The sequence below is a fragment of the Cuculus canorus genome, chromosome 1, assembly GCF_017976375.1.
Source record: "Cuculus canorus isolate bCucCan1 chromosome 1, bCucCan1.pri, whole genome shotgun sequence".
In the NCBI taxonomy this organism is placed as follows: Eukaryota; Metazoa; Chordata; class Aves; order Cuculiformes; family Cuculidae; genus Cuculus; species Cuculus canorus.
This window is the reverse complement of record NC_071401.1, coordinates 196,593,917-196,612,680: the sequence shown is the minus strand read 5'-3', so window position 1 is coordinate 196,612,680 and position 18,764 is coordinate 196,593,917. Positions and strand designations below refer to the sequence as shown.

Here is an 18,764-nt window from a genome sequence, read left to right as displayed (position 1 = left end):
GGGATGATGTGATAAGAGAGTGGCCCTGCAAAGAAGGACTTGGGGGTGCAATGCGTGCTTACAGCCCAGGCAGCCAACCATATCCTGGGCTGCATCAAAAGAAGCGTGGCCAACAGGGCGAGGGAGGGGATTCTGTCCCTCTATTCCTCTCTTGTGAGATCTCATATCTGGAGTATTGTGTCCAGTTCTGGAATCCTCAACATAAGAAGGATATGGAGCTGTTGGAATGGGTCCAGAAGAGGGCTACAAAGATGATCAGAGGGCTGGAGCACCTCCCATATGAGGACAGGATGTGAAAGTTGGGGTTCTTCAGCCTGAAGAACAGAAGGCTCTGAGGAGACTTTATAGCGACCTTCCAGTACCCGAAGGGGACCTACAAGCAAGCTGGGGAGACTTTTTAGAAAGGCTTGTAGTGATAGGATGAGGGGGAAATGGCTTTAAATTAGAAGGGGGAAGATTTAGATTAGACATTAGGAGGAAACTATTCACAATTAGGGTGGTGAGGCACTGGCACAGGTTGCCCAGGGAAGTTGTGCTTGCCCCATCCTAGGAAGTGTTCAAGGCCAGGCTGGATGAGGCCTTAAGCAGCCTGATCTAGTGGGAGGTGTCCATGCCTATGGCAGGGGTGTTGGAACTAGGTGATCTTTAAGGTCCCTTCCAACTCAAACCATTGTATCATTCTATAATTTTTCTTTTAACTTTTTTTACCTCCAACATTCTGTAAAGGAATAGTCTGAAGTCACAACAAAAACAATACTTTATGTATGGCTAAGACTTGTTAAAGCAAATCATCCTCTTTTGCTAGGTATTGCTTGAATAAGCCACATACTTCTAACATGTACATATACTCCCTGTTCAAATAAATTCTTGTGTGTCCTCAGAGATTCCTGCTAGTGAAAAACAATCACACTTAAGTACAAAAATGAAAGGACATCAGGAAAAAAATAAGCTAAATAGTTTAGGGTAAAAAGAGTTGGAACAATCACATGTAAATGCTACCAGTGGACCAGCATTATTCTGCCTGGCTAAAAAGATCAATCTGACTTAGCAATATTTAATTTGTGATCTATTAAAAAACCCTTCCCCACTCTAAATTAAATTTAAATATTTTAGACACCTACAGTCATTAAACTCATCCAGATTTGTGAATCAAAAAAGTAAAGGTAATTTAACCACAAGTCAACTGACATCTGCGGCCGCCTCCAATACCTGCGTATTCAGGGTAGCAAATAGTTAGAGGACTCCTTTTGATTTTTTCTTCAAAGAGATCTTTCTTGTTCAGGAAGAGAATAATAGAAGTCTCTGTGAACCATTTATTGTTGCAGATACTGTCAAATAATTTCATGCTTTCATGCATCCGATTCTGTAATTGGAAAAAAAACCACATTGTATTTTATCAGACTTCAGTAGTAAAATTAGGACACATGGTTTTGATCAATCACAAATGAACCAGGTAAGCTACAAAATTAAGTTTCTAGCTTAAAGAATGGATAAGCATCATTTTAGATGACTCAGAGCAAAAAGCATGCAGTTTCCGCATACTGTACAGGAGGAGTCGCACCTCGAAAGAAGAGAAAGGAATGGAGGGAGTGGGAAGGAAGAGAAAAATTCCCACAGCTAAGGAAACCCACCAGAGAAACACATTTAGAAAGAAACAAAAATTGAAGATTGCGGAAAGAAGACAAAAAGTGCAGTAAAGAACAAACAGACAAGGAACTTATTATATACTTCTAGCATCCATAAACAGACTAAAAAGTGTATTACCGACAATATATTCTCACTAGTTTGTCCTTTAAAACATGAGAGCTGAAAATACTTGTCTCAGTATTCCTTCTGAGAATGATGAAATATACTTTGAAACCTGAAAGCATGAATTCTATCACCATTTCCATTGATACCTTTGATACAAATTTCATACATCTCATAAAGCAGTAGTAGTCTAAAAGATGTACTTTAGCTTTCCTTTAAAACTTATTTAATTTCTATCCAACAACTATTGCCTTTTCCCACATTAAGGTACTTGCCATTTCCTCATCTTCAGCCAAGACCAAGTCATAATCACTTAATGCCACACAAAAAATAATTGCTGTAACACCCTCAAAACAATGAATCCACTTCTTCCGCTCTGATCGCTGGCCTCCAACATCAAACATTCTGCAAAACAAAAGTGCACAAGAGTGCAGGGAGTGAAATTCAGAATTTCTAGGTTTCTGAATATTAAGTATCAGCTGTGCAAGTCTGATTATGTAATTCTAAATAAGGCATGAAATCTGCAAAATTTATTTCTATTTAACGTCTCAGTTTAAAAAAATCAAATTTTAATAAAGCCTTCAAATCCTTCCTATACATTTTGCAAAACACGAGGAAGTGAGATGAAAGCTAAAGAACACTGATTATTTCCAATACTATATTTCATTAACAAATTTAATTGTAATCTATAAAAAATAAAAATACAGAGTTAGCTTTATTAAATGCAAACTAGATGAAAAGTGTATTCAATCAAATGACTAAAAAGTCTAAAAAAATGATATAACAAACTGTGAATCACAGGGGACCCAACACCGAAGAAAAGCAGACAGTGTTATCCTGACAGAATATGTTTCATATTATCTTTCATATTACCTCCCTCCCTATGTCAGTCAATTTTCTATCACATAAAAAATTTAATTTTTTCCTTCTACTTACAATAAAATACAAGTATTCCTTTTAACTTTTTTCTACATTGTCACAAAAAAAAGAGCTTAGAATTGAGTAGGTGTAAAAATGTTGAAATGGGAGGAGGAAGTCAGAAAAGTGTGAACAGAGGACACATCAACTCTTATATCTGTATCTTCTTTGCTGTAAGTAGTGGAAGGGCCAGGTTTATCATGAAAGCCATATTTGGGTAAAAATATCACATAACAGGAAGAGAACCCTAGACCAAAACAACTGTGAAAATGCATAGTTATAATTCCTGTAAAGATATTCCAGCATGGCTTAAAATCATCCAGAATTATATTAGTAATAAGGCTATTGCATTGAAGGCTTTTGGTAAACAGCAGGGTATGTAAAGTTGAACAACACATCTCATTCTTTATAGGACAGACAGAATACAAGACAGAAAAATTAACTAAGAAATCTAACAAGAGAATTGCTCCTTTTGCTTTTTGTGGATACCAGCTTTTAAGGAACATGAAAAGCTAAATGCTTTCTACAGATGGCAGTTCTGTAATTTCAATTTACATGGAACTCATCTAATTCAATAGTGACTTATGGCACTGCTTAACACAAAAATATTACTACCGGGGTGGTAACTTAGAGGTGTAAGAAAACACAGTACAACTTCCCATATTAATGAAGACCTGTAGCAAAAAGTATTCTTTCAAAGAACAGCTAAAATACATAAAGAAAACAAGGCTGCACAAGAGGCACCGTACGATTTCGGTGTGTTCAGACTATGTTGCCAGCATGCATCCTGAGAAAGGAGGGAAAACGCAGAAGACGGACAACTTCCATAATATAAATGAAATTTCCAATTCGTATTCACAAATACTGATTTTAGCAAGAAATGTTTGCTTTAATTCAGAATAGCCTCTCTGCCAGTTGTAGGTTTCACCAGTGATGCTTGTCTCTATTTGTTTTTCTAATGGCATACCTAACAAACTCCCAGTATGCAAACCAACTTTTTGCACTCATCTTTGAAATTTTTATGTGCTAGAATCTAGTGCTGAATGAAGTTCCGGCACCAATGAAGCTTCTGCATATGATATAAATACAGAGAAATGCAGGCATACGGGAAAAAAAACCCGAACTATTCACCAGACAAAAGTCTTTAAAAAATGAGGCAGTAAATATCCTTCAGAAAAACTAGATGATCTGAAGAGTGGTCTTAAAGTTCAGATCTTTCCCATCTGCCCTGTTAAAGTCCTACTACACCCTGTTAAGTCACAGTCTCAAAAGGCTGAAAAACCCATAGGATTTAAAATTTATCTGCAGATTAAGCAAAGTTCTAAAGAATGATTTGCAGATCCCACCTTCCAATATGGGAGGGTATGCACACAGGGTTGGGTGCAAGCTCATCTTTTAAGCTCTTACCTCAGATGCTAAAATTCATAGTCATGGATTGACTACTTCAAAGAATCATATTTTGCCTATGCAAGGTAAGTCAGAGTTTGCCACGAACTGAAAGAAATCCAAGATAGTACTGCTAGAACTGAAGTTTCTAACAGCTGAATGTATCTCCCTTATCTAAAAAGATGATTTAATGACTTTCCATTATTTAAAGAAAGAAGACTTCTCTAATGACATTACAATTAAAACTAACTACCTGACTGAACTAAATGTAAAGCATTAAAGATAATTCTCCAGTCATCACTCTACTAAGCTATATTACTTAGCTGGTTTAAATGGATAGCTTTCTGAATGGTTTATCTACAATTGTGCACGTTTAAGGACTTGAACAAGATCCTTTTATTAGCACAATATGTTTTTGAAAGCTAGTATTGCTAGATTTGCTATGTTTTGCTTCTTTCAGACTACTTAAAGTACATAATACCAGTACACACAAAAAAATGTGATAAGAGCCAACAGGACACCAGATATTTATTATAATTGCTTTCACTTCTTTAAGGTTATACAAGTTGGTTGTTCCAGTCCCCAGCCCTGCATAACACTCTGAATTCTATAAATTTTTCTTGAGGCAGGGTGAGTGTTTACAAAAATATGATAACATATGAAACATATTACACACTCACTAAAACTGATGTGTATTTTTTGTTACTGCCATTTCCTGTTTTCCCTGGGCTGTAGGATTATGAGGGCAGAGGCAGGTAGATTAAAAAAATCTAACAATTAGATGTTAGTTTACTACATGACTAGGTGAACTACACTTGAAGGGATTTAATTACAATTGTTATTTTTGGACATCTTCAAGCATTCTGAGTTGCTAGATTTTTACTTAAAAAAACCCCACACAGTAAAAATAAGTAGAGAAGGAAAGCAATTAGAGGAAAAGCAGACTGTTGGCTTTCTGATAAAATGTCAGATATATCATAGCCTCTAATAAGCTCTATTTGGCTACACTATCATGCAAAGTGACAATGCTCAGCAGTGTTCGTTACCTTCAGAGATACTTTTGAGAGGAAGTCTCTGGATATCCCTCTATATAAGTGCAAGTCAGCCACCCACTCCTACTCTGTTCTCAAATAATTAGTGATCACTATACCCATAGGAAGATATTTCATACTTGCACACCTTAATACATACCTTAAATTTTAGTCTTACTTCTGTCAATTCCAATGCTAATGTTTTATGATTTTGTACTAAGGACTGAATTTCCCTAAGTATTTGTTAAATTATTAGGAAGGACATTCCTATAAAATCAAGCATTCTTTGAAGACAAAAGTAGTAGATAACCAGACTCAGCTTCGTAAACAATTTACAGGAGTAGGATGAAGATGACTTGCCATCTGCATTTTAGATTGATTCAATAATCAAAGCCATGCTAAGCTAAGCGCTTTATAGAGAAGGCTGAAATGAAGCTCAGCCTCAAAGAATCTAAACACACAGCAAAATGGGAAGAAAAGATAACAAAAAACATTGACATACACAATATTGCACAGCTAGTCATGTTTATGTACCCTCACTTTGGTATAATCAAGTGTTTTATGACTTTAAAAAGAACCTTTACAATAAATTGATGTTATGTAAGGGTGTTCTAATAAATCACTGGGTCCATCTCTTAAGTCATCTAAAATTTGAACACCTGCTGTACAGGTGTTTAAACACACAACATTACAGTTAAATATTTCCAAAGCCCTGTCTTAAAGTTACACATTTTCTAGAAGTGTAATCATAATGGACTTTATAGGACTGTAATCATATTGTCCTTATAACAACTCTAATAATCAGTACAGATGAGAAGCAGCTACCAGCATTCAAATTCATTGAGAGTGTAGAATTTAAACCCATTTACAACAGGGACCTGAACAAGGAACACTAGAAAATGAGTGATAAAATGGATAGGTCATAAGAATACTGAAGATCTCTCTTGAGATATGGCTAATGACTACTGCCCTTAGGTCTGCAAGAGATTTACCAGCTGTTATTTTATGAATTAATAGAGACTTTCCATACTTAAACACTTAAACAAGGAAACAAAATATATTTTCACAGTACTGGTGGCCTTGATGCATCCATATTACTGTCCATACTATGCATTAACATATAAAAAAATATTATACATGAAAAAACTGAAATTACTTAAATATATTATATAGACATGCTGACAACATTCTCTCTGCAGAATCTAAATGCAGATGCAATTTACTAAGTCTTCTTCTCATTCTTCTTGATCCGTAAGAGGTAGAATATTACATTTATACTATTCTATAATTTCATCATAAATGTTTTTGTACATAACATGTTTAGAATATTAACATTATTTTGTAAATCCTACATCACAGGAAACATAAGTCACATTCTTTCATCGCTAAATAAAGTACTATCTTGAAGTACAACACATATTTGAATCCAGCTCTTCAGGAAAACCCATCTACTCTTTCACACAACACCGGGAAACATTTATAAGCCTTCAGCTGTCCAACTGAATTTAAAGGGAAGAATCGGATAGAAGAACAGCTATATAACATGGTAGAATATGCAATATTGAAAGTTTTAATTTACATTGAAAATATCTTTACAAAAAGCTTCCAATAAATTCAAAGCATTTATTACTTAATATCTACATGTTCATTCTGAGTTATCACAGGAGTTCCAATGGACTCACATCCTTTCAGAAAACTGAGCTGAGCATGAGGAATTTTTTTTCAGAAAAAAAGGGAGAGGGAAAAAAAAAATCAAAGTTGTGCTTAGACAAATGTGTTAAATTATAATTGAAAGTCTATCTTGTAGAACTTTACAGAAACATTAATAGACAGAAGCACATGCAGCATGGTTTACATACTTAAAATGAAGATCTTTGAAGGTAAAGTGAGTTTCCACTATTCCTGTAGTTTTCACTCTAGTCCTGAGAACATCCTGTTGTGTTGGAATGTAGCTGGTTTGTGCTATCCTGTCCAAATCATTCAAGTAACTAAAGGTAAAAATAAACACTGCTTTCAGTTATTCATAAAATAGTAACAACGTAATTACAAATAATTACATAAGTTCTACATCCATTCATTATATTGTGCTTCACTTTTATGAAATAGCTTTCTCTGTGATATGACAAGCGACAAGACCCTCAATTTTCCAAGACTTTTTTCAAGTAAGCTTTAAAGATACAAAGGTATTTCAGCCTAAAAGAAACAAAACTTACGCAACTCACTCCACTACAAAGAATTCTTCTTTTTAAATCCCAGAATGCAAACATGATTCTACATACAACAACCTAATTTGCATGACCTAGAACACCACATTCCACATCTGTAACCCACTGAACTCTGACCCACAGCCAAAGCCCAAAATTTGATAATGGGTATGAAATTAACAATGCAGTGTTCTGGCCAGAATTAGGGTGTTTAAAAAATGCCCAATACATAACAATTAACTTCTTAATGACCATTTCAACGTCACCGAATCAAGTTTCTTGGACGTGTTCAGAACAGGTACTTGAGTCATGTTTTTCTAATAAAAATGCTTTGTAACGTATTAATGCACCTTAAAGTAATTTCTGTCTTGCTCAAGAGGATGATAAAACTGGCCAGAACATGACTCCAATTCATAATTATACCACACTTCTTCCTCTCCAGCCCTGAAGGTTAGTTGCAGCATTTTAACCCAAGCAGACAATATCTTCACCCAGATACTTTCTATCCTCATGAGAGCAGAATTCCTGAAAAGAAGAGATCCCTATTCTATTCCTTTAGTTACTACTTAACTAAAGTGTCTTGTTCATCACATAGTACTTACTAGGCAGCAGAGTCATTAAGCTGGTACTCTCTAGATCTGTTGAAACACGCTTGAACTCCACTGTCTTTCCACAGTCTCTTAATAACTCCAGCAAGCTCTGCAGTCATAAATCCTTCTTCTGCTGCTCCAGCTAACACAAACAGCTGACGAGCATCATCCTTTAGGATGTAAACAGAAAGTGGAGAGACAAACATTGAGAAACACAAAGAAACTTAGGAACCATATTCAGCAATTGATTACTTACTTAACTCGGTAAATATGAATGTAATCAAACCAAAAAAATGAGAAAAACCCCCTGGTTTCAGTGTTCTGCATCAGGTATTAATTCCCACATTTTTCAACAGGAAAAGAGTAGTTAAATCAAATTTTTCATTAGCTGATAAAGCTGCTTCTATCTGTTTATAGCTTTAATTAGCCTTCTATAAAGTGAAGTAGTAAAATATTTTGTGCTTAAGTCTACAGCTAACCTTACTTGCTTATCAAATACTACAAACTTAATAGAAAGGTTAAATGCATACCAGAACCTTCAGACATGCAGATTTATATCGACTGACTAAAGAAAACACATTACTCGCTTAAGTTTCAAAGAGCAATTTTGTCTGAAATTGAGAAATGATCATTTATTCCCAAATAATGGATGAGGAAACAGAAAAAATACTACTTTAAACCTTTCCAAATAAGTTAAAATTATCCATTGTCTTAATTACCCTACAGAAACCACGTTTTCTTGGTAATGCCCTACCAAGCAAACATCAAGATTTTAAAAAGAGCAAATGCTGGATTTTAAGGCTATATATAATGACTTCCTTTGAGAGCGAGGCTAACGGAGTACAAGATGGCTATCCATCAGTCTAACGGATATTTTGATTAGTTAGCAACCTTCATCCAATTTTGGCTGAGGAAAAGAAACTTAAAAACGTTAGACCTGTAAAGCACTGGAAAAAGAAAGTAGCAGTTGGGTAGAGGAAAAAGATCCGCACTAGTAGCCTCCTGTGGGTAGCCGTTTGACCTTGGTTATTAGCTGTATGTGATCTAATGCCAGGGTATGTCAGCCAGAAAACATCAGCATACTTGTGGCTTGTAACTACTACCCACAGCATGTACTGCTTCTCCAATAATTAAAAGAGAACAAATGATACTGGACAGGAGGAAGGAGAAAAGAGAGACTTAGCTACCTCAGTTGGGAACTGAAAGTATTTCAGGGAAGGATTAAAGTAAGCAACATAAAGTTGCTCTCACAGAACATTAAATGTAAGTATAGATGCAATTCTGTAGAAAAATCTAGTTCTACCACCTTTGCTGTTCAAACAATAAGTTGTGAAAAAAAATATTTCCAGGATAAGCACATAAAGTAGTCATTGTTCTAAAGACATTGTTCTCTGTAGACTTAAATAATCAAAGATTATGACAGCTAACAGGGAACTTGTTTGCAGATGGATTGAGTAACACTGATATTCACAGCTTGAAATCAAAAAGCTTGCAGCTCAGTCAACTCAAAGCAAACTTGAAAAGATTCATATATATGTATGTATGTACGCATACGTAGTTCTACGTACAAAAAACAGGTATATAGTATTTAGTTTAAAAAGTCTTTTGAAAGAGTAGCTGGAAATCTAAATCTAAACATCTGTCAAACAAATTAACAGACTACTTATTATTCCACATGCACAGGAGAAATTGTGGACAACTAATAAAAATTCAATGGATCGCATTAATAATTCATTAAAAAAACCCCACAGTAGTAAAGATCAGAGTTGGATAGTCAGATCTCACTGACTGTAGTTTGAGCACTCTGTCTGCATAAGAGACACTGGAATGGCAATTCTGATCTTGAATATTGTTTGTGGATGCAAATGTCAAAGATATACAATTCACATTAGCAGCAGATCTCAAAGAAGAGTCAATATATTAAGACACATGATGGAAATAGCTTAGAAACTGACAGACAGTTTCATCATGATTATGCAATTTTATGCCAAACATGGTCTGATTTCCAAACATAAAATTTACTCTGTTTAAAATAGTTCTAATTTCTGCATGCCCTAAAACAGGGAAGAAAGGAAAGGAGAGGTGGAACAGGAGAATCAATTTCAGCTTTTTAAAAGCCCAGATATTTAAAGTGGCCTCTATTACATTCATATTCCCATTTCTAAGAATGGCAAGTACTACAGACACCACAAGTGAGGTAGTATGCAATGATTAAGTCCTGTTTTCATTATTAAACAATGCTAGATACTGGCCTTGAGATATACCGGAATGTGGTGGCTTCCTCTCTACACGTAACTACTTGTATACCAGTTTTCATAAATGAGATAATGTAAAGAACCTAATTTAACCATCTCTCTAGCTAACTACAGCAAATCTCATTCAGAAAGTGGTCCATAGCCCTTTAAAGCAGATTCACTAAATGTCTCTCAAAACAGTTTCTACTTCAGTACCGAAACGTCCTCTAGGACACAGGAAGACATGCCAGTCTTGAGACTAATCATTATTGAAGCTGTTAGGGTCATCAATGCTACCCTGATTCAAGAGATTTAAAAAAGAACATCTTCAATTCACTGCTTTACCATTAGTCTTTGCAAAATTGTATACTCTTATCTCATAACAAACTTATTCCATTTAGAGTAAAATCCTCATAAATTCCCCTCAGAAATTTAAGGAAAAGAGTCTGAATGTAAAGTTTTCCTCAGAAATCACAATTCTGAGGGTTTTCTTAACTTCAAAACCAACAAAATTACAATAAAATAAAATAAAAAGGTTGCACTCTAATAACCAAGGAGTAAACACACATTTTTTAAAAAACTGAGACTGATGCACAACACAGGCTCTGAATTCCTTTTTACATTTCTGACTTTATAATCGGTAAAAATCTTAGTGCTGATATTCCACAGTAGCATTGCTCAAAAAAAAAAGAACTTGGACCACCCAAGACCTGTCTAAGTGCAAAGGGATGGACAGCTATTTCAAGATTATACCTGATAAAAGTTTGCCTCATTATTTATAGAGGTCTCTGAAGTCAAACTCAGATGGCTTCAAATGAATATAACATATTAAATAGCCCTCAAAAATCTTCCTGTTATAACTCTATCTACCAATACCAAAATTTACTCCTCCCTCATTTTTTCTTACTATGTATTTAGTAGCATGAGTCTACCATCTGCCTCTTTCCAGCACTAACTGCCAGACTCCAGAGAGGACTCCGTTGTGCAAACACATGATAACTAACATGTGATAAGATACTGCTGCTTCCCTGGAAAACTTTCATCTTAATAGAAGACAACAGCAAACATCAGAACAAATGTAGAGAGGAGCAACCAATGGAAACACAGCTTTTACTACTTATATTTACAGTTAAAGAGGTTTTCAGGTAGCATTAATATACGCACATAAAAGCAATTACAAAAAAAAAACCAAAGTGACAAATAACTCACAATTCACATGACTGCGAATCAAATTTAGATTTCAGACAACTTTATGGCCCACTTTACAGAAGCTTATGAATGTTTGTCTTCCTTACAACAACCACACATAATGCATTTCACTAAAGGTGTACTCTGATATTTATAAATTACTTTTTCATTGTTTTTTAAGCAATAGATCTTGATCACAAGATACGTCAATAAAGAATTTTCATACTATTTATTTTTCCCGACTCCTCTCCTACCAAACTGTAACTGAACTTTAGCATGATGGAAAACTTATTTATGACAAAAAATACCTCTGGCTACCTTACGTACTTATTTCAATATGCTAACAGCAAAAATACTTTGAATTTAAAGAACTGTATATAAACAAAATAGTTGCCATGAATCAACACGTGCTGATTGCTCAGTAGGTCACCTTGGCACATAAAGACTAACGGCATTCAATTTTCAATCAAGTTTTGTATCATTAAAAGAAAAAAATTGGTTTTGACACAGATTTTTTTTCAGGCATTAGGAACATATAAAATCTGAAAATTAATGGATATTTCAGCTGTATATGTGTGTCTGTACTTCAATACTCACAGCCCTGGTTGGATCACCAAAGTCTATCTTCAACCTCCCCATTGCTCTAATGATAGCAATAATGGACTGAATGGTGTTGCTGTAGACAACAGCTTTGTACTGTTTACATTCTTCCTCTGAATAACCAGCTTCATGGATTATCCTACGGAAGGAAAAAAAAATAACTTCTCTATTCAAATAAAAAAAATATTTCTCTATCATAATATTTCACCATACTTACTTCATTTGTTTGACAATCGTGCTTTTCCCTGATTCACCAGCTCCTGAAAAATAAATGTGTGAAAATTCATTAAATAAGACTTTCATTGACAGTGTTAGGTTTACGGTTAGACTCTATGACCTCAAAGGTCTCTACCAACCAAACAATTCTGCGATTAATCTTTGAAAATAAACTTAGTTTCTACACTTCAAATACCAGCAAATATAAAAACCTTCAAGAGTTAAAAGCACATTTATTACAAATTAATTTTTAATATCAAAATCTAAGTGTCTTGAGCTAGAAGTTTCAAAATCAAGATCCTAGAAGAACAAATCATTCCACTCTGGAAAGTCTTATTTTTGTCTCTACAGTGATCACAATCTTAACACATCCTGCTGGCATTTCTAATGCAAACAGACAATCAGTTGTTCAACTTCAAAAGGGTCTGAAGCTCAGTTCCTCTAACTGCCTTTTTAATCAACACCTAACCAAAAATCTCCTTGTAAGTTCTTCACACTCTATTAATGGCCTTCAGTGTTTCAAATTAACATCTTCAGACTCCTCAGGATTCCAGTTCTTGTAACCATCTTTTGGTCCTTGCAAGAATATTTTCAGGCAGGCAGACTATTTTTTCTTGGAACAGACTGCATGAGGTTTTCCAAAGATGCTAAATACCCTTCCTAATGTGCAACAAATTAAACAAAAACAAAAAGAAACAAAAAAAAAAACCCCCAAAACCCAAAAACAACAACAAAAAAAAAAACCAAAAAAACCCAAAACCAAAAAAAACTATTAGTATGCCTGTCAGCAGACAGGGGAAAAAAATGAAAAAAATTGCAGGTTCTGCTGTCATAACAACCTTAGTTTACTCTACTTCCACTTTCTTTAGTCTGCTTCTTTCTCTGAAAAACGTACGGAATTCCTTGAGCTGTGATCAAATCCCCTTAAGTTGCCTGTTCACAGTTTGTGGCTTGTGCTGAATTCTCCCTCTCATGTTCCCTTTTCTCAATATGGTTTTGCAGAATTATTATTTTCACAGAGTCTACAGATGTCCAATTCCAACATAACCAAACAAAACTCTCCTTAAAGGTCACTGTGACCAGAAGCCACTGATATAGAAGCTGTATTCAACTTCAAAAAAGGGCACGAAGGGGAATCTAAGGCATTAAGAAACAGCCAGCCTCACCCTGATTCTCCGACTAACTATACAGCAAATACTCCTGGAAGTCGTTTCCAGGCACACGAACAAAAAGGTGACTGGGAATTGCCAGCACGGATTTACAGAGTGCAAACTGCAACCGACCTTGACAACTTTCCGTAAAGAAACAGTTGATTCTGGAGATGAAGGACGCTAATGGATGTCATTTACTTTGACTCTTATAAGGCTTAGGACGCATCCTCCCATAGCATTCTAGTACCACAATCGAGTAAATATCAATTTCAAGGTGTCTGACAATCTGCCTAGATACACAAACTTAAAGGCTTGTGGTTAACTGTTTAAAATCTAACTGGAGGCCAATCAGAAGAGGCAATCTGCAGGAGATGATACCAGGCTAACACAGTTTAACATCCTCAATGACCTGAAAGCCAGGATGGAATGCACCCACATCAAGTCTTCAGGAGACATCAGCCTGGGAGGCCAGGAAGCAGTCAGTGTTGGAGAACAGTGGTGCTAGTCAAAGGATCCTCAACAAGCCAAAGAGCTGACAGAAATCTCATGACAGTGAATAAAGATAAATGTGAAGTTCTGCAAGTGGTACAGATTAACACATGCAACACAGACTTGGGGGACTAATGAGTATGGGATGCTGTGCCTTGGATTTGTGGCTAAACCAGTTTCTATTATTGCTGAAAAATACATGCACAGAATCACGGCTTTCTCTCTTATCTACCCTGTTCCCACTTCTAGCGAGAAGCTGGGTGTGGACAAGAGGTTGTGAAGGGGTATAGCCAGGATGACTGACCCAATCTGATCAAAGGCATATTCTGTATTGTATGATGCTGTGTTCAGCAGTAAAAGCTTAAGGAATAACAGAGGAAAGGTGAACATTTGTGATATGGTGTTTGTCTTCCATCATGCATGCTGAGGTTCTGCTTTCCAGGAAATGTCCAAACATCTGCCTCTCAATGGGAATTAGGAAATTAATTTTTTTTCTTGCATTCACTTTGCTTGCGCATGCAAGCTTTTGCTTTCCCTATTAAAATATCCCTATTAAAATATTACCTTGATCCACAGAGTCTTCTTGCCTTCCTTCTGTTTTCTCCTCATCCCAAGGGAGAGGACAGTGATCAAGCAGCTGTGAGGTGTTCAAGCTGACCCCAGTCAACAGCTACTGCTGCTGCACCGACCAACAACAGTCAAGTCAAAAGAAGCAGTTGTTGCCCAGCAGTCAGCATTCATGATGTTGTATCTGAGTACTTCATAGCGTACTCCAGACAAAAACCAGTAGAGAACCACCTAGTTGATTACAGGCCTGGTACACATGGCAAATGAGAAAAAAAGCTACACAGAATTTGTCTTTTTAATCCTGGAAAGACTACTGGGGGGCGAGAGGGAGCTGAGGGTGGGTGTGTCTAATTGCTGTCCTCTACGTAAAACTCAAACAAAAAAAGATGTGAGGTAATCAAGAAGCTGCAGCACAAGTAGTTTCACAGAGATGTAAGGGTGGGTAGGGAATCTATCCACATGGAAAAGGTTAAGCACCAGAACAAACTGCACAGAGAGGAACTATAAACTCAGCGCTGGAGATCTTCAAGATTCAACGGAAGAAGGCTCTGAGCAACCTTATCTATTTTGATGTGAGCCTGGCTTTTGAGACAAGGGTTGAGGCACGTGACCTAGACAACATCTAGAGGTTTCTTCCAACTTAAAATATTACTTTATGTCAGTATAACTGAGTATTTCTATACTTAGACTACTATATAGTGATGCCTTTGGAATAATCCTCCTATTAAACCAAATACGCAGCTTCATGACAGGCTCAAACCAATTTAAGACTGGCTGCCAACACTTGTCCCACCTCCTCCTCAGCACTGCTACTCAGATGGCTAGACTTCCCTTCCTCCAGCATAGAGCAGAATGGGCGTCAGCACCAACAGAAGCTACTGTACTTCAGATTTAGGTAGCTAAGCAATAGAGTAAGCCTGTCAACAGCAACAGAAGATTGCTTAAAGCCATCTTTAGCTAATGTCCAAGTAAAATGTTGATTTTTTTATAAACATGCAAGTTTGTAGAGTAGAAATAGTCTCAGACCCCGAGCTGCCATGGAATTTTAATATCTGTATATTAACTGAAAAGATAACAGTACAAAAGTAATTTGCCGTTGCGATACTCGAAGCGTTTATAAACCAAATTAACACTTAATCTGTAAATACCTAATTAAGCACTTTAACAAAAATAATTTACAAAAGTGTAAAGATTAGCTTTATTAATGAAATTATATTAATTTGCTTTGGGTTAATATTTCCACTCCAAAAAACTGAAGAAAGAATATAACACAGTATTCAACAGTAATTTTGGAGATGATTAAGTATTATGACTACAGCATCTAATTTACATTACTTTGTGACACGCTCTTTCTGTAAAAAAATCACTACATATGACTAAATGAGCAGGTCAGTGTCACTGCTAGTCACAGTATCAAAACTTAACTTTATTATTTCATAATACCCGTTACTCATTTTTTTCCCCAAGTCAGATCTGCATGTTTCTTAATGGTGTTAGAATTCATGTCTACCAAATACCTAGAATTCTTATAAAAGCCACCTCAGTTAACATAACTGCACTCATAATACATAGGAAAAAAAATTAGGTCATTTATTACAGAGCACCTGACATCACATCCCTGAAAGATGCATTCCCCTATTTTATTTAATGGAAAACAAAACAGTTATGTTCCGTTTTGTTTTGGGTTTCTTTTTAAATTGCATGCTAAAATGCCTGCAACTTGCCTAATAATCTATGTGAAGTATGTAAGGGAATTATACTTTACACACTGTACCATACTGAAAAGGGATTCATTATTTTTGCACTCCTGAATGCAGAGCTCAGCCAAGCTTTCTGATGGATGCATTTGTGAAATTTCTTCCTTTATCTCAGTGTGAATAAGCTGCCCATACAGAAAAATGAGAACAAACTCTGTTTCTGAAAGTTTAGACAGGACCAAGCACTACCAAGTATTTCGTGTGACAGCTGCATATAAAATGTCAGAGCTAGCTGCACTGTCACAACCAAATCCTACCCAAATTTAGACAGACTTCATTGTATATTCCTCAACCATCCCGTAAAGGATGCTATTTATTCCCAGCTACTTAAGTGTGATACTTGATTTCAGCTTCACTACTGACAATAATTTGAATAATCAGTCTTATTGGCTCAGTTACTATTTATGTATAGCATAAAAAAAAAAAACATTAATAAAAAGACACGACAGTTTTGCACAGACTAGAAAAACAGCAGTGTATCAGTTCAGAATTTGAAAGAATGGTGGTGATTTTTTATTTGCTTAGTTTTAAATGAAAGTCTAAGCTAACTGTTAAGGCATCACTTTGACAAAAAAACTTTGAAAAATTGGCAAGTGTTTTAATTTCTCTTGCACACCGTGTTCTTTGTGCACTGCACACAAAGACAGCAATGCATATCCTACAAAAATCCAATTTAAAGCACAAAATTTTAAAACTTTCATTCACATAGTTCAGTAGGAACGTAAGTTCAACTAAGTCTAATAACTCTCGTGGCACCTGCTTGCCAGAAAGTGGGCAGACCCTTATGCTTTGTCATGTAGACGAAGTGTGGAAGCAAAGCACGTTCAACTTAACCAGCACAATTTGACACAGGAAATAGCAGAAACACTTTTTCCCCCCATAGATTCTACTATAATCCAAAGGGTCTTCTACCTCACAGTTTAACAATCAGGCTCTACCATCATATGTCAATATTCCCACAATTAGTTCTGGTGCTTTCCTAAAACAGTCATTTACCTGGATCCAGCATGAGTTATGACAGCACTCAGTGAATTCACTCTTGACACAAACCCAGACCTACGACTAACCCTGATGCACCACCTATGACACAGTCAATCTGAAGCCCACCTAAATAAGGTTAACTAAATTTGTATTATAAATTTTCTTTCAAAGCCAACTTTCAGTTTTGGAAACAGAGAGGAAAAAAACAACGAAGCTTTCCCATGTACAAATATCTTCAATAAAAAAAAAAAATCCACCCCACCCCCCCTCCCAAATTTTAACGTACCAACCTCACTTACAGTACTCTGAAAGAACCAAGCAAGTCTTGCAAAGTTCAAATAAATTTAAGAAATAGCTAAAGCAGTATTTGATTCTCCAAGCTGCTATTTGGCCAGTTACACAAGAGCTTACTGAAAAACATTAAAAAGATAAGACTTAGTTGGACTCAATGTTCTTAAGGGTCTTTTCCAACCTAAATGTTTCTCTGCTTCTGACTCACTGCTATGAAATTGTAGCAAACAATATTTTAAGCAGCTTCAATATTCTTTTTCTTTCCAAATCGAACAAGTCTGTGCTTAAAAAGAATCAAAATATATATTTTATAATTTGATTAAAAATAACGAGTCAGCAAAAATGTTACTTTAAACTACTCCTACTCGTCTCATGATTTCTTGTCCCACACACTGCCCACATAGCAGGCATTCCAGAACTACAGATTTCTGGAACAAATGTTTTAGGCACCCAAGAGCAGAAACTGCTGTTTGTAAGTGCTGAGATCTTGATAGTAAGATTTCTAACTCGTTAAGCATTCACTAATTGCTTACTGAAGAAACTAATGAAATGCTAAAATAAAAAAACAATGCAAACTTCAAGTTCATAGTATCACTCTTAAGAGGAAACCAACTGTCAAGTTCAAGAACTCCTAACAGCGCAAATATACTCCTTGCAACACTAACACAGAAAAAGCAGTAGACTATTTTTTTTTTTTGGGGGGGGGAGGCAGAGGTGGGGAAATAGATGAAGAATTAGATAAAAACTTGAGAGTAGAATGAGGCTGGATTTCAACAACCAACTAAGCTGGACAAAAGAATAGAACCCATAAACAAGCATAATAGTCTTACATGTTGCCAGAAAAGAGTTCAAATATAGACAAGAGTAATGTTCAATGTAGGCTGGTCAGCTTTTCAGATGGTAAAACAAGAGTCTTGAACCATGTTAACTTAAACATAGCCACATGTGAAATTTAAAATAAAAAAAACCAAAACAAAGCAAAACACATTTACAGTAACTGAATTGAACAATTTATGAGTCAATTCCTCCCCCACAACTCTCCTATCCAGACTTCTGTCAGATGTTAGCATTTCACAGCAGAAGGCACAAGATGAACGGTGACTGTTCCTCAGATGCCACTGGCCACAGCACAAGCTAATCACCCTGTGATTTCTACCATTTCTGCTATGGAGCCAGCAACGCCTTACAAAAGCACACAGCAAGCAATAGCTTGGGAGTACAATTTCTTAAATTTATCACTTCATGACACTTTACCAGAAATAAGACTGAAATCAGAATGCAAACTTATCATGACTATATTCAAAATACATCAGCACTAGTATATGAAATCCCAAACCAGCAGAAACTTGTTGCTATGCACCCACTAGACAGGTTGACCATTAAGTGAGACATCCTCTAACAACAGCACCTAC

At 35.9% G+C, this 18,764-nt stretch overlaps 1 protein-coding gene across 3 annotated transcripts in view; it reads right to left on the bottom strand.

Annotated features, from left to right (window-relative positions):
* The window catches only part of LOC104066031 (guanine nucleotide-binding protein G(i) subunit alpha-1), a 40,106-nt gene that overhangs the window by 8,431 nt on the left and 12,911 nt on the right, over window positions 1–18,764 (bottom strand). For all 3 annotated transcript variants that reach the window (XM_009568575.2, XM_009568574.2, XM_054057471.1), the window contains 6 exons: window positions 12,118–12,160; window positions 11,898–12,039; window positions 7,891–8,048; window positions 6,944–7,072; window positions 2,025–2,154; window positions 1,210–1,363 (listed from right to left, as the gene is read on the bottom strand). In XM_009568575.2, the coding sequence (XP_009566870.1) occupies window positions 1,210–1,363; window positions 2,025–2,154; window positions 6,944–7,072; window positions 7,891–8,048; window positions 11,898–12,039; window positions 12,118–12,160 (756 nt within the window). The remainder of the gene's footprint in view (window positions 1–1,209; window positions 1,364–2,024; window positions 2,155–6,943; window positions 7,073–7,890; window positions 8,049–11,897; window positions 12,040–12,117; window positions 12,161–18,764) is intronic.